A 16,283-nucleotide genomic window follows, 5' to 3' on the forward strand; every position below is an offset into this window, starting at 1 on the left:
TGCGTTTCTCTTTCTCATTTAGAAACATGCTAAAGGCCAAGAACTTCTTACAAAGGTGTGTGACCATGTTAACCTCTTGGAGAAAGACTACTTTGGCCTGGCTCACTGGGAAACCCCAACCAGCAAGGTAGGATGGTTTTACCCTTCTGTAGTGTTAATTACTTGGAGTATAATTGGATGTTATGAATGACAGTGCAAAAAAAGTGAGCAAATTTTCTTGCATTTCTTCCATTTTGCTCAGACATGGTTGGAACCCACCAAAGAGATACGGAAACAGGTTCCAGGTGCTGTCTATGAGTTTACATTCAACGTCAAGTTCTACCCTCCTGATCCAGCTCAGCTTACTGAAGACCTAACCAGGTGAGCAAGCATCAGCTTAAAGGAATGGATCAACATGAGGCGATAGGGAGCTTTTGCACTGCATTTGTGTAACCCAGAATAAATGTTCATAGACTCAATTCCTTAATCGTTTCACACTTTTTCCAGGTACTTTCTGTGTCTCCAGCTGAGAAAGGACATTATGCGTGGTGTTCTTCCCTGTTCCTTTGTCACACTGTCCCTGCTGGGCTCCTACACAGCCCAGTCAGAACTCGGAGAGTATGACCCCGAGCTCCATGGAACAGACTACGTTAAAGATTTGAACCTGGCCCCCGGACAGAGCAAAGAGCTGGAGGAAAAAGTGATGGATCTGCACCGCACATACAGGTCATTAAGGAGTTGTCTAGACACGCCCTTTTCACAGTGTTCATTTAAGCCCAATGTGCATACATTGAAGGAACCTAATTCATTTGATTCAAAATGATTCTGACAGTAAAATACGTCTTTGAATTAAACGTTATCTTGTGTGCCTCCAGATCAATGAGTCCAGCCCAGGCAGACCTGCTGTTTCTGGAAAATGCCAAGAAGCTCGCCATGTATGGAGTTGACCTGCACCAAGCCAAGGTATGTTTATTTTTATTTTTTAAATTATTTTACTGGTTTGGATGAATGGTTTGCTTCTTAACACGTGGTCCAGTCTTTTTCATAGAAGCATGTCACAAGTATGTATGCATGTATTGATTTTTATTCAATTTTAAAATGCTCTTTTTACAATAGCATCATTGTATTGCAGCAGTAGCATCCATATTTAATTACAAAATTGATGTCATCCCCCTTTGGAAAAAAAAAAGAGAGATTAATAACATCCTAAACTGCATGACCTCAAACAGCATTCGTGTTTCGTGAGAAAGCCTGCCCCCCGGTGACTGATTATTGCAAGTGTAGGCTGGCGGTGTTTGGTCAGGGCTGTAAATGTTCCTTGGTGTTTCTTGCATGCAGGATCTGGACGGTGTTGATATAATGCTGGGTGTTTGCTCCAGTGGTCTGATGGTTTACAAAGACAAGCTGAGGATCAACCGTTTCCCTTGGCCCAAAGTGCTCAAGATCTCATACAAACGGAGCAGCTTTTTTATCAAAATCAGGCCGTCAGAGGTAAATCTCACTTTACATAGTCTGTATGTTTGACCTGTATTGATTTTTGTATTGTCCTACACAGATCCAATTTCCATAGATTTCCTCTTAAAGAAAACTGTGTTTCACAATTGCAGAATAATGTCGCTATGGAGTCATTGAATTTGACTTTTGTTTCTTTGCTTTTAGCAAGAGCAGTATGAAAGCACCATTGGTTTCAAGCTGCCCAACTACAAAGCCTCAAAGAAGCTGTGGAAAGTTTGTGTTGAACATCATACCTTCTTCAGGTAACAACACTTTGATTCTGAGTGACACTTAGGTCCTCCCTATCCACTTGTTAATTGGCTAACTCCTCAGTCCACCTTAAGCCCTGTATTGGCACCACAGCAGTTTTAACCACAGAGGAAAAGCTGAACACCCTTAAAGCTTTTGTCTCTTTAATGAGATAAATCCAAACATGTTGCTAATCTTTTTACATAACACGAATCCTTTTTTTTTAAAAGAAGACAGTGCAGGGTTTATAATTTTGAATCCACAGTGTTCATGTAATGGTCAAATAATGTGTAGATTAAAATGTAATTCTTATATCTCTTGCTCAGGGTTTCAACAGTGGAGCCGCCCTCTTCACGTCGCTTCCTCGCCTTGGGCTCTAAGTTCCGGTACAGCGGTCGTACTCAGGCCCAGACCCGCCAGGCGAGCTCCATGATCGACCGGCCGGCACCTCGCTTCACGCGATCTGCAAGCAAGAGGCTGTCTCGCAACCTAGATGGAGGTATGCGTGAGTGTATGTTGTCACATCTGTGTGTGTGTATGTGTGTGTGTGTCCTGCAATAAACCACAGGTCCAATAAGGTGCCCTCTGACTTCTTTTGCTATAGAACCTGGAGATGAAACTCTCCAGTTTCTGCAAGTAGTCTTGGCATCAGCCAGGACTCAGGTTGATGATTGGTCACTGCTGATGGTATCTGACAGACCCCAGCCTTCTTCCGAATTCACAGGTACTTGGAAGTGTGTGAAGTGATGCCTTTTGGCATACCTTCTACTCGCAGATTGCTTTGTAGGATCTAACAGCCTTTTTGCATCATTTTTCCATTCATCTTTGCTTCCATACCTGCAAAACTGTTGCTGTTCAGCACAGTTAGCTTGTCTGGAAAGTGACCTATTCTGATACATGAGATGGGACACGTACCCTGTACTTTCCCCGGTGTGATTCCAGAGTATTATTGGTTACTGAAATCTGAAAGAAATTAAACAAATTTCCTAACAAATGTAACTCTAAACAGGTATTTCCAGTCTTGAGGCTCTTGTTCCTCTTTTTTTTCATTTCATAACTTTGCACTTAACGTGTGTTGCACAACCGCTTTCATTTGCTTATAGCGCGTGCCTTTATGCTTGAACTTTTGACTGACTGACCTCCCTCATCACTGCCCCAGTGCCCATCATTGTAACGGGTTCCATCTGGAGCCTGTTTGTGTTCCAAAGTGCAAAAGGCATCTTTCATTCATCTTTATACTAACTTCGCTTTACTGGACTCACAGAAGTCTGGCACAAAAGCTTGAAATCTTGCTTGCTTGAAGTGCTGTGCAGCATTCACAGCCGGTCGTCATCTCTGCAGCAAAACCATTACATAACTGGCATCACCCCGTCATGTCTTCACAGCCGGAAGGGAGTTTGAGCAGAATTTCACTCAGTCCTGGGAAGAGGAGGGGCGTACTGTTGGCACGGAGACTGGGACTGCTGGTTCTCAAACCATTATCCAGACAGTCAGTCAGCCGTGGCAGGATCTGGCGAGCGATGACGATCACCAGCAGAGAACGGAAGATGAATGGTTTATTCTTCTGGATCATCAGCCTCATATTCCATTTATCTCACCCTTTGATTTTGTTGAAGAGCCAGGTATCTACCTTTATAGTGCATGGGTAACGTCAAATATCGCAAATTAAACATGCACTTCATTCATGTTGCCACCATACTATATGCACACGGCACTACTCAGTAAGAAACCAGGCTCGTGGCTCCACGTGGCCCTCTCGTTTCAGCCGTTTGAAGTTTGTTGTTGTTTGATCACCTGATACAAAAAATGTTGCACCTTGTTTTTTGATGTCAGCTGAAACTAGCTTGGCAAAACCGAGCTCTATGGACCACCAACTGGAACCAGTGGCGATAAATCAGGATGACTGGTTCCTGTACTTTGACTGTCTGCTCAGCGTGTCTCCCACTGAGCATTTTGAAAAACTTCAACGTGAGTTTCTTTGTCTGGCTTTCTGCAAAAACCTTCACACTTTTTTGGGTAAAAAATGGTAAAAAAAACAAAAAAAACCCAAAACAATTAATTGCAGCACTTAAATGGTTTGTTGTATCACTCTTCCAGTCTCTACCACGGAGGGCGAGGAGGAGCAGGTCATAAGCGTGAAAGAACAGCAAATGATTACTGAGGAGATGATTGGGAGGATGCGGGAAACAGTGATGTTGGTGGATGCATTTACAGAGAAGGAAATTTTGGAAGGAAGATTGAGGGACATGAGGGATCTTGAGGAAAGACTACAAGAAATTGATGAAATTGCAGGGAGAATTCAGCATGCAGTAGAGGAAGAACTGGGGGAGGAAGAGGTAGAAAAGCTAAAACAAGAAGAGAGAGACATGGAACAGAAACAGTTGATCCAAGCCAAAGGTGTAACAGAAATGGTGGTGAGGAAATCTGTGAGGAGAAGAGTTATAAAAGAGGGTGAAGAAGGCGAAGTGGACGAATTGGAAGAACAAATAAAGTTTTTAAAGGACTTGTTGCCTGAGGAGGAAGACATCGTGGTGAAGCGGGAGAGCGAAAAACAAGTGGGCAAGAAAGTGGTAGAAACGTTAAGGGAAGGAGAGAGCAATTTGGAGCAGAGACAGTCAATCCAATCCAGGGGTGTAACAGACATGGTGGTGAGGAAATCTGTGCGGAGAATAGATACAAGTGAGGGTGAAGTGGATGACTTGGAAGAACAAATAAAACAGGTGAAGTGGGAGGGTGAAGAAGACACAGACGATAGCTTTAGAGAGAAACTGCGTGGAATGGAACAGGAGTGGCAAGATGCAGACGTCGCCGGCTCTGCTGCTGTAGCAGGATACAAGAAGGTTCAGCGTAGGACTGAGAAGATAGTGACTATTGTACAAGAGAGGGGGCAGCAGCAGAAAGGTATGGAAGACGTGCAGGGACAGTCTGGTGTTGCATCAGAGGAGATGTTAGTAAGAGAGGAACTGTGGCGTAAGACAGAAATGGTGGAGGAGAGGCCACAGAGGGAGGTTACAGAGAAAGAAGGTCTGTCTCAGGCGAGAGTTGATGATGTTTGGTTCATACTTTTAGATCAGCCTCCACACAAAGCTGGTTTCAAAACACCAGGTAAAGTATGCTAATCCCTCTGATATTCTAATGTCATCGAAACCATAAAGACATACATGTCCCGAAGCGCTAACATTATATTAACCAAATCGGCTTTCGTTTTGCTCTTTTCTATTGCTTTGATTTCTGCAGTGAGGTGTAAGATATACTCGACTTTAGATTTTCATACTGCCTATGTATTTTTTAAAGAGAGAATAACCACCACTGCCCAGCTTCTCTTCCAGCTGGGCATTTGTTTTCCGTCGCGCTCAAATATTCTGTCTTCACTTTCCTACATAGTTGCCGATGTGGAACGTGTTCAAGTGGACAAGGGTGGTTATTTCAACCCCGAGAAAGAAAAACCACATATCAGCATTGAACGGGTTGATGACTGGTTTGTGTTGCTGGATTTTATTCCCCGACAAAAGCTTTTTGGGCCATCAGGTACTGCTCGGTCTTGTTTTTGTTTTGTTTGTTGAAACTTTGGCTTCCTTGTGCTTTATTTTGTCCTTACTCGCTCATGAAAGAATTGCATGTTAATGCTGGCGATTAAAGATGCCTCTCCTGACTCTGCTTATCAGTTACTCACATGGAAGAGAGGAAAGAAATAGCAATCGAAGACGGATCGAGATATATAGGAGAAAAACTACAACACCAAGTGTCAGACAAAGTTGATGATTGGTTTGTGTTACTGGATGTTTTTTCGAGACAAACGTCACACACAACACCAGGTATTCATAAAAGTCCCCTGTGCTGGCTCACAGCTTTAGTAGAATCAATTATTCTAAGCACTGCAGGTACTCTTATTCTCAAAGTCCCTGAGCTTTTTCCTCTTTTTTTTACTAAGTCACCTTTTCAGAGCGAATTGCTGCTCACCCAGAGGAACGTGCCTTTCTGATTGAAGTAACAGCTCTTGAGCAGAGAGAAAGAAGAGTTGACATTTTGGTTGAAGGTGCTGACGCAAAACAAATGCTGCCAGAAAGGGAGGGAGTAGCACTTCTACAGGATGTGAAAGAGCGAGAAGATGACTGGTTTGTGCTGCTGGATGTTCCCATTAGGCAGCCCTCATTTGTGGCACCAGGTAGAGCAGATTTTCCCCTGCGCTCCTGCTGTTTCTTCATTCACTTTTTGCCTCAAGTGTCATACAGTGAGTTTTCCGTTTCTTTGTTGGTAGCTTCCATGGCTGAGTATGTTGACGTTTACACCAGAGAGAGCGTTTCTGCCTTGACTGAAGCAGAGGCTGTTGATCCCAGGCGAGAGCTTGTAGTTGAGGATGCTGTTGTGGAGAAAGTGGAAGCAGAGGCTCCCAAGCAAGTTATTCCAGATGTCCCTATAGGTATCTGCAGCTCACAAATGTGCTTTTATAAGATCAACCAAAGATTTATCTTGTGCTTCACAGTAGCCAGAGTTGAAATCAAAATTTTGTTTTGCAGTTTCTATGTCGACGCAGACTAAAATCTATCCAGATGTTTCAACTGAAGTGAAAAGTATAGAGCAGAGATTGCTTCAGATTGACCAGGTTACACCACAGCCTCCCCAGCCAGAGAGAGAGGATGACTGGTTTGCTCTGTTTGGTACTGCACGTGATGAAGTCATGATACCAACAGGTATTACAGTAAATTCAGACTGAAACATAATATTCTAAGAGGACTATGGTGGTCATAGCAGTATCACTCAACGCCTTTGACTCTGTCTGTGCCAGTGACTCCAGCTCAGATCGTTCCAGAAATGAAGACTTTTGAGGTTGAGGTGACCGAAAAATGGAAGAAGACAGTAATTGGTGCGGACGGCGTGCAAGACAGGACAAGTGTGTCTGAAATTAGAGCCAGCCAAATTGCCTCCCTCTCTGAGAGAGAAGATGATTGGTTTGTCCTGTTTGAAAAGCCTGTGGTCGTACAACCAGGTAGATTTCTACGACGAATGGGTGCTGTGTGAAGCTGTGCGCAAAAAGTTTGCATCAGATGTGTTTACGCTTATGTTTCTGTGTTTGTTGCCGTAGTCAAACCTATTATTGATCTAGTGGCAACCACTGAAGCAAGAGTGAAGATCGTGGAAGGTGTGAGGCCACCTGTGGAGATGGTGAAGATTGAAACGGCAAGAGCAGGAAAAGTGGATGATGATTGGTTTGTGCTGCTGGATGTAGCAGCAAAAGCACCAGGTATTCTGCTGCTTGTATGGCCGTGCGGCTTTGCTATGAGATGCTATCAGACTGAATAACATGGCAACTGTGCTCGATTTCTATTATGTTGTACTAGGAGCACATTATAAACTAATGCAGAAATACTGCACCAGCCTTAGTTATATCGTGTTTGTATGGTGGTGCAGTATGTCAGGGGAAAATGCTCATTTAAGATATTTAGGTAGAGGGAATATTTAACTTCCTGCAGGTCTCATTTTAGTTTTTTTTCCTGTACTCTGTCAGCGGCTGGGGTGGAAGGCATCCATATATATCCTGATGTAAGACCTGCTAAAGAGCTTACACTCACAGAGCAGACAGCACAGCAGACAATTACAGTAGTGGAGAGAATACGGCAGCAGCAGCAGGATGTGGTGCAGCCACGTCCAGCAGTGAGAGAGGTGGAAGATGATTGGTTTACTCTTCTGGATAAGTCCCTTAAGAAATCAGGTATAATCCCAAAGAGCTTGGTATGCCAATACATACGAAACATTTCTTGCTGAGGTGAGTAACACCTGGTTGTGTGTTTGTATTAGCCGCTGTCTTGGAGCGCGAGCAGCTCCCAGCACAGGTCACAGTTCCAGCTCCTGCCGCGGCCACGAAAAAGATTACGATTTCTGAGACAAAACCGGGGTTTGAGAAACGGATCCTGGAAGAAAGACCCTCGCAAACACGTGTCAGTGATAATTGGTTTGTTCTACTCGAGGGTGATCTCAAAGCGTCAGGTATTTTTTCCTTGTGTGGAGTTTTTTTGTTTTGTGTGTGGCTAAAAAAAACTCACACACGGTCATGCCTTGTTTGCTTCATAAAAACACTCATTTCTAACAGCTGCAACCTCTGCACGGGACACACTGGCCCACAGCTAGCATTTTCCATTATTCACGGACCTTCGATTGAAGAAATAATGCTTTCTTAACGTCGTCATATCCCTGGTTCGATCTCATTTAGCTTTATGCCTTTTTGCAGCCTAATGCCGTCGGCTTTTGCATCCAGCCTTTGGAATATAACAAGAACCGCTTTTACTGATCCACTTTGTGGACATCTGCTTCTGGCCCACATCACATCCATACGTTTATGCGTGCTTGTCCTTTTAAATGAGAGCAAAGGAAACAAATGAGGTACAGTATACCTGTGCAGCATTGAGGCTAAGTGTGCCATATGCTTGTTAAGCTGTTTTATTTTTAATGCTATATCTGTTTTCGTGTGCATTTTACTCACCGTGATCCTCACAAAACGCTCCACTCGCAGCCTGCTCAGTGCTAAAACCCAACATTCACTCATTTCCATTTTGTCTGCGTTTTGTCTAGCTGCGAGCGCCCAGAGGGGCACGCGCCCTGTCAGTGCACCAGTCTTCTCCCAGGCTGCTCTGATGGAGGCGGGAATCCCCATGGCCACTCTCGACCAGCCCCAGACCTCCACTCCAATCAAAACCAGCCGCCAGGAGGAACGGAAGCTGCAGGTCACCGTAGAAGCCGTGGAGCCTTCAAAAATCGAAGCCGGGGCTGACGCCAAGGTATTCAGTTACTCTAATCGCTGTTGTAAATGTCGGTGATGTAATATGTGTGGAAAAATGTGATAACAAATGTTGTGTTTTCATAGAAAGTCTTTTATTGTGAATGGTGCAAAGCCTTTGTGGCGAAAGACGCTAAAGTATCTGAGATTGCTCTCTGTGTCTGAGTGTGAACTGTGTATCTCTTGCTGCTGTAGCCAGCAGTGTGGAGGGACCAGAGAGAACTAGACTCATCACTGATATCCACCATGAATGGGGACATCCAGGTTAGTGTCAGACGCAGGCGTCTTGCACGTCAGAAGACGTGCTTATACCACGGTTGAGATCTGAGTGTTAACGCCAACATTCAGGGGATGCTAACACGTCTTCCTCTCTCCTCCCCTGGGGTAGCACGAGTCTGAGACGACGAGCACGGAGGTGGTGCGAATGCGAAAGGTCAGATTCTTAGTGCCGTACATGTTACCGTAGCCATTTTCTCCACCTCCATTTCTGATGATAAAGAGCTTCTCATCCCAAAGACTAATATCACCCTCTTCTCATGTTGTGCTTCCACACAGCTAGGTCGTAAATGAAACCTACATCAGGTTCGATGCACAAGAAACGTTTTTATTTATTTTCTTTAATTTTATAAAAGGTAGAAAATATAGCAATGGTTAGATCGCAAACAGTTTCACAGTCTCAGAGTACGTTAACACCTACTGGCTGTTTTTAAAAGTTGAAACAGTTACATCATTTCTTCCCATTGCTTGCTGTTCTTAACACTGGAATGCACACATGCATGATTGTAGATTAAATGCACTAAAGAGGCATGGTAACTGGAGTTTTATCACATTTTTGTCACTCCATCACTTTCTTTTCTTTTCTCAGTATAAGAATAGAAATCTTCGGTCAGTCCTCCAGAGCCATCTGTTCTTTGCTTTGTTAGTGTAGTGCAGATTTTGGTCCCTTATGGTCACACAAACGACTGTGCATGCACTCTTACTCTTACTTTCTCTGTTTTATTAACACATTAGTGAACTTCGTAGTGTGCATGGAAGAGGTGTGGTTGATGCCAGCATAAAGGGAAACTGAAACAAACCCACCTTCTTTTTTTTTTGTTCTTTTCATTTTTCACAGAAAAGAGCTAAGAAAAATGAGGGTGACTCAATATATATCAGACATAGCCAATTAATGTTGGAGGTTGGTATCCCTTCTGGAGACGTCGGTCTCCAGCTGCATTTTCTTGCTCTTTAACGCCCCGGCTGCTGTTTAACATCACGCTTGCATGCGGCATGATTCACACTTTTCTCGTCGGCGTTAACGAGCGGCTGTAGATTACATGAAAAATGTGTGTTTGTGTGTGGCAACCGACTCTGATCCGATTGATTCAGGAGAGTGCTGTTGAGTTTAGAACAACAAGACCAAAAAAATGGACTGGGTTCAATCTGAACTTGTTCAGGATGCTGCACTCCTGATAATCCACAAACTGTTCATAGTGATTCACTGTGCGGTGTTGGTGAGGCACCAAGGTCTAAGAACGGTGAAGCTTTCCTTAATTGTTTTTTTAATGGCAGGTTTCACTCCGAGCTCATGTTTTATGCACTTATTTATTCAAGATCATCAGTATTCTCCTGTTCCTGCTTTTGCTCTGTCCTTCATCTCATTTTCAGACTTGTCAGTAATGCATTTCATTTTCTTGACAATTATGCAAATGAGTGTTTTAGTCTGTAGAAATGAAAATGGGGGGGGGGGGGGGGGGGGGGGGAGAGAATCCCTTTGCTGTGTTGTGTATGAAAGAAATGCCATTTGGTGAAACATTTATCATTAAGTTGCTCTTTTGCACCACAACAGCTCATGATTTACAGGTATATAGTTCGCAGTTTCTGTTTATTTGCTATCACATCCTGCAGTTGCCTGAAAAGATCAACTTGGTGCTAAATGTTGCCAAATCAGCGCTTTGACCGTTGTTCATTTGTCTTAAATGAACGGGGATTTCATTTGGAACAAGCCTTCATCTTCAAGAGCTTTTACAATGTCTGCTGTCACCGCCTTTCTCCTGCTCTTTGGTTTGCAGCCTCTTCTCTTAACATGTTTCACTGTGAGCCTAATGCTGTAAAATAGATGCTCAGTGTTGCGCTGCATAGTTTAGGCCCTCTACCCAACCACGGCTCCAAATGACTCCAAATATTTATCAGCTTGATAAATCGCAGCTCCAGCTCTGCTCTCATGAATCAGCTGCCAGGTTTAATTTGCATTTTGAAAAGGAGACACTGATCATTTTTTAAGGAATCTGAAAAATTTATGTGTGCTTAGAATCACGTTAACCCCGCTTCTGCTTATTTAATCATCAATAAATCAACCAAAGTTGCACAAAACATCAAAAAACCACCAAATAATCTGACTTTTTTTTCTTTTAATCTCTCCCTCTCTACGACACATCTTCTGCCTTCCCTCTCCCTTCCCGGACAACCTCTGTGTACTTTCTGTCCTTGTATTATCCTCTTTCTCCATCCTCCATCCCCCCCCCCAACCGCAACGTCTTTCCCATCTCGACTTTCCTCTGTAAAGGATTTCGATAAGCCTCAGGAAGTGCTGCTCAGGCATCACGCCAGCATCAGTGAGCTGAAGAGAAACTTCATGGAGGCGGTCCCAGATCACAAGCCAAGTGAGTGGGACAAGCGCCTGTCCACACACTCTCCCTTCCGCACCCTGGGAATCAACGGTCAGCCTTTGCCCAGCGCGGATGGGGTAAGTCTGGCACAAAAAACAACTGATCCTTTTAGTTCATTTAGTCTATCAGTCGAAGAATTTGAGAGACAAAATAGTAAAAATAACATCTAATTTGACTAATTAAGATGATCAGTTTTGGAACTGACTTATGTTTGAGTAATGTTTAAAAAGAAGAAGAAATTGTGAAAAGGAGTCATTCAGGCTCTTTTTGATGTAGACAGTGTTGACAGTTTGCGTGTGCATGTATCTGAGCTGATGGCATGCGGTATGCATTAATTGAATGTGTATGAAGAATGCAGCCGGACTCGTTGACTTTTATATTTGTTCATTCACATAAAAGACCGCTGTGGGCGAGGCATCTGTGGCACAGGTTTTCCTCTCTGAGATGTCACTCGGTCTGAATCAGACCTGCTTAGGATGCCTCTAAAGCCCAACACGTTTGTACTGCATGACTGACAGACCTGACTTTTACAAATTTGCTGCATGACTAAAAGGCAACCCACCTTCAAGATGTTTTGCACGTGCTGGCGCTGAACAGTATTTCCCCTCTTCCCTCTCTTTTTCCTCTCTTTTTTCTTGGCTTACTTTCTTTTTACGCTGCTTTCTCTGAGCATCTTTGTTTGTTTTTTTATGAAGAGCTGAGGCCTCATTCACAGTTGTATCAGCCATTATTCCGGTAAATGATTCTGGCAAACAGCTAATACAACATTATTATTATTATTATTATTAATATTGTTATTGACATGAGTAAATATTTGAATGACAGTATTTCAGGTAATTGAAGCTTTTCACGGATGGAAACTCAGTTTCAATTTAGTCGCTGTCACATGAGTAATTATGTAATCTGTTGAGGTTCACTTGGCATGCATTTGCATCAAGTGGTTCATGATGACTTGGACACAAAGAATATTACATTTGAAAACTTCAATTCCTTCAAAAACATCATATTGTCAGTATGCACTTGAGTTTTCAAAGAAACATGTACAGGAGGGGCCATAATTTCTTGGAGATAGACATTTGTTTTTAATAGCTTCGCAGTGGATTTGAAATCAAGTCATCAACATGTGATTGAAGTGCCATCTGTCAGCTTTAATTTAAGGGCTTGTACAAAAGTATAGCATTATCTGTTTAGGAATTACAGCCATTTTTATGCACTGTCTCCACAACATTTTCATGGTCAGGTGAAACTTGTTCCCTTATTATTTCTCGACAGATGAAACAGACATAACATAACAAGTTGATTCAAAATGTTATTCAAAAATATGAGGCTAGAGCAAGTCAGGGGACTGTCATTACAATCCGATCAAACCTATCAGAGAAATAGCAAAAACCTACAGAGTGGCCAAATCAATAATCTCGTACGTTTTAAAAGATGAATTCAAGGGCCAGCTCAGCAACACCGAGATGCCTGAAAGACCACAGAAAACAACCAAAGTGGATGATGAAATATTTCCAAGGTTAAGAAACACATTTTCACAACACATAAGCAAGTTAGCAAGGTAAGAGTATCAGTGTCCGAGTCTATTATCAAGAGGGAAATGAATGGAAATACAGAGGCTTTACAGCTGGGTGGTTAAACGAGAAGGCTGAATTAGACTTTGCCAGAAAACATCTAAAAGAGTCTGGACACATGAAACCAAGATGAACTACCAGAATGATGGGAAGAGAAAAGTATTGAGAAGGAGAGAAATAGCCAATGATCATAAGCTCATCAAGGAAAAGAAATGAGATACTCTTCCACGGCCAGTTGATCACCTGATCTCAGCCAAACAGTTTTGATTTTCTGTTACTGGAGACAAATTTCAAAGATGCACAAATAGACGTAACAGAACCTCACAAGGAAAGAAACAGAAGATTTGATGTCAGCAGGTTGTAGACTTGAACATTTTTATTCAAGTGAACAAACCTGATATTTAAAATTGGCAAAAAAATGTCATTATTTTTAAACCTCACAACTTGTTAAACACCTTGAATTGCTGCAAGTCTGCATTTCAGTCATATTGATTTAAAATCCACTGTGGTGATGTGCATAGGCAAACTACAAACACTGTGCCTTTGTCCAACAAATTATGGACCAACTGTAATGACAGCTCACAGCGAGCAGTTTGGAAATGAAACAGAACAAATGTACAAAGTATATGAGCCAACAACCACACGACTCATAACAGGAGTAATATTATTTTTTATCATTTTTTTCCAAGGCAGCTTATCGTCTTATTTACAACTCACTACTGTGAGAAAAGTAAACATCAACTTTAAGCAGAGCTAGATTTGATTCTGCTGCTTCTAACGGACTGATAATTGAATTAAAATAAAGTAAAAGCTACTTGTTAAAATAACCAGTTAAACTTTAGGTTCTGAGCTGCTGACATTATGAACCTTTATGACAGTTTGATGTCACTTGAGATGCATAGCATTGTTGCTATCCACCAGCTCTCAGCTGTATCAGCTTTAGCTGATGAAGTAGTTTTAAATAAGATAAAGCAAGTGTGAATGACTTTTCTGTCTTTTCAAAAGAAGAAAGAAAAGTTTGTTGTTCATGGAAACAAATAAAGTGCATGTTAAAATGCATGTAACATTTCAATGCTCTGAAAACAAACGAAAAGTGAATAAAATCTGGTTTGTTTTCTAATAAAGGCTTTAAAATGTTATAATTTTATCAGCTGTTGCACAAATTCAGATTTGACAAATTCAGTTCATTATCGTATTTTAAAATTCCTCCCTCTCATCTTCCCCCCCCCCCCTCCTCCTGCTCATCCTCGTCCCCCCCCCCCCCCCATCAGTTTGTCATCCGCCTTCCGCGCGGCCCCCTGCTCGACTTCTACTCCAAACGCAGCTGAGGGGGTCGTCTCAACCCTGCGGAGGCCCCACACAAGGTGTGAATGTGACCCACGGAGACCGCACCCTGCCCATCTACCCATCAGCCTCTAGCTTTCTCTTCTCCTTTTCTCCTTCCTTTGCTTCCTCTGCAGCATCACTCCAGCATTTTCACCTCTCATCCTCTGCTCCACTTGAGAAGCTGCCCTCTTTTTTTTTTTCTCAGGCTTCCTTTGAACTGTTGAGACTTTGATTCCCCGTTGCCTTCACTGCGGCACAATTCCCCCACCCCACCCCTGGTTTCTCCAACCAGAATCAGACCTCTCCTTCTCCAAAGACTGATCAGGACTGGAAGTGATAACTCAGTGCTGTTTGCATTTTCTGTGACGTCTTTTGGACTTTTAAAGATACAAGTTTTGACTTTTATCCGGAGGTTTTTAATGTTTGACCGAATCACTTTGAGCCTGCTTTTATACACATGTTGAGGTACATTTATATTGTCAGTAGTCTTACAGTACTGTCTTTAAAAAAAAGAAAAAGAAAAAGATGACCACTGTGACTTTTTTCCTGAACTCACATGCACTAGAAAACAGCAGTCTTGTTAATGGGGGAAATGATCAGTACCCTTTCACACTATAGTATTTCTTGAGGCAGCTTAATTGTTATTCTTAATAACCTGTTTGTCCTCCACCAGTATTTGGAAAGGGAGTATGTAGCAGCTGCAAGAGATTCCTTGTTGCATGACTTTTTGACAATCAACGTTGACCAAAGAATAAAAGCCATTCCATATTCAGTTCATATGCTTCTTATTTCCATTTATGGAATTGAATTATTTCATATAAACTTCAGGTTTCATAATATTCTGCTGTTCCTTCCTCTCCAAATTTAAACAGGAGAATTGAATCATGACGCATTCTATTTATTGTTAAGATGCATGCCATAAAGTTGTAACCATTCATAAAACTTGGTCACCTACTTTTAGCATGCACCATGTAGAAATGATTGTGGCCATTGTGTGTTGTTAAGCTATGGCATTAAAACAGGGCTTATTTTTATTACATAAGTGCAATCAGATAACCACAGTCTCTGAAGTACCTCATAAAACCTATACTTTGTGCAGCCTAATCCACTCTATGTACATATTTCTAGCTTGCATGCATGCGTATTTATCATTTTCACAGTATCAGTTGGAAATACTTCACATAGTAACTATTTTATGTCTTTTTTAGAGTGTGTGCATTAGACCCCTAAGCAATGGTTCAGACACAAAGGCTGCACATGAGGAAACCAGCAGTAGTTTGGAATTTACAGGCCTACCCATCAAGAGCGAGCCTGAGAGTGTCGAAGTCCACAGAACTACTGTTGAGAAAGAGTCACGTGATCAGGAAGAGGTTGTAGTGTTTGAGACGAACTTGGTGCCAATCGTAGAGGTGGAAATGGCACAGCTGCCTCCTTCCTTTGATCCCTCCTGTAATGCTTTAGAAGTGATCCCGGAGGAAGAAGGATCGTGTCCCGGAGTGTCGGATGACTCTGGGAGGATAGCTGGATCTTCCCCAGCTTCCTATTTCTGGAGCGATGGTCCACAGGTCATGCGCTGTTTCCAGGTAGCCTCCTGACTCCCTCGGGGTGATGCTGATTATTTCCCTTCTTGGCTGACACACTCCTTTGCAGCACCGATACAAATAAAAAAACTTGTGACTCTCCTAAGGTGGTATTCGGTTTGGTGTGAAAGTGCTTGTTATTGTCAGATGGAACTCAAGACGCTGCAGAGGTGCTGCACAGTGGTGTGCTAAGTTTCTAACGACGGTGACGGGTCACTGTAACAATGTCTGCTGCAAAACCATTACTTTTGATCATCTTTCCAACTCACCTGTGCCGTTTATTCACTGTTTCTCTTGGAGTGATTGGTGGCGGGAAGTGACGTTAACACGTTGATTCTTCTGTTTCGAATACAATAAACTAATCTGGTGAGAGGAAATAGCGGTTGTGGTGCAAGTCTAATTAAAGAAAAAAAGGCAATAGCTAATGCATGGTGTGAAACAAAGTGTTTGCTGTGGTGCAAAGTGTCTGGTTAAACAGCCACTCATGGGGCTGTGCTCCATTTCACAGCCCCCTCTGGTGCAGACGCAGACTGTCACCATCACAGCCGTCTCCAGCCCCTTACCCAGTGGCATCTCCACCACAGAGGTCCCTATCGTCCCGACTAAGACCTTCACCTATGAGTCTTCAAAGGTAGGGGCTCCAGCAGCTGCTCAGCCCAGATCT

At 42.7% G+C, this 16,283-nt stretch overlaps 1 protein-coding gene across 14 annotated transcripts in view; it reads left to right on the top strand.

Moving 5' to 3' along the window:
* The window catches only part of LOC146508116 (uncharacterized), a 30,026-nt gene that overhangs the window by 11,906 nt on the left and 1,837 nt on the right, over positions 1-16,283 (top strand). For 5 of the 14 annotated variants that reach the window (XM_085177332.1, XM_085177326.1, XM_085177322.1 and 2 more), the window contains exons 4-29: positions 23-127; positions 242-360; positions 487-705; positions 855-942; positions 1,318-1,470; positions 1,639-1,736; positions 2,049-2,221; positions 2,327-2,446; positions 3,108-3,344; positions 3,556-3,690; positions 3,820-4,827; positions 5,107-5,250; positions 5,388-5,537; positions 5,654-6,142; positions 6,240-6,413; positions 6,509-6,709; positions 6,806-6,964; positions 7,229-7,432; positions 7,519-7,707; positions 8,290-8,495; positions 8,690-8,758; positions 8,883-8,927; positions 9,609-9,671; positions 11,040-11,219; positions 15,248-15,622; positions 16,128-16,250. In XM_085177332.1, coding sequence (XP_085033458.1) covers positions 23-127; positions 242-360; positions 487-705; positions 855-942; positions 1,318-1,470; positions 1,639-1,736; positions 2,049-2,221; positions 2,327-2,446; positions 3,108-3,344; positions 3,556-3,690; positions 3,820-4,827; positions 5,107-5,250; positions 5,388-5,537; positions 5,654-6,142; positions 6,240-6,413; positions 6,509-6,709; positions 6,806-6,964; positions 7,229-7,432; positions 7,519-7,707; positions 8,290-8,495; positions 8,690-8,758; positions 8,883-8,927; positions 9,609-9,671; positions 11,040-11,219; positions 15,248-15,622; positions 16,128-16,250 — 5,226 coding nt within the window. Of the gene's footprint in view, positions 1-22; positions 128-241; positions 361-486; positions 706-854; positions 943-1,317; positions 1,471-1,638; positions 1,737-2,048; positions 2,222-2,326; positions 2,447-3,107; positions 3,345-3,555; positions 3,691-3,819; positions 4,828-5,106; positions 5,251-5,387; positions 5,538-5,653; positions 6,143-6,239; positions 6,414-6,508; positions 6,710-6,805; positions 6,965-7,228; positions 7,433-7,518; positions 8,496-8,689; positions 8,759-8,882; positions 8,928-9,608; positions 9,672-11,039; positions 11,220-13,984; positions 14,812-15,247; positions 15,623-16,127; positions 16,251-16,283 lie in introns of those variants that run through there. The other 9 variants (XM_085177323.1, XM_085177333.1, XM_085177329.1 and 6 more) reach the window with 9 other exon arrangements.

The sequence above is a fragment of the Neolamprologus multifasciatus genome, chromosome 11, assembly GCF_963576455.1.
Source record: "Neolamprologus multifasciatus chromosome 11, fNeoMul1.2, whole genome shotgun sequence".
Lineage (NCBI taxonomy): Eukaryota > Metazoa > Chordata > Actinopteri > Cichliformes > Cichlidae > Neolamprologus > Neolamprologus multifasciatus.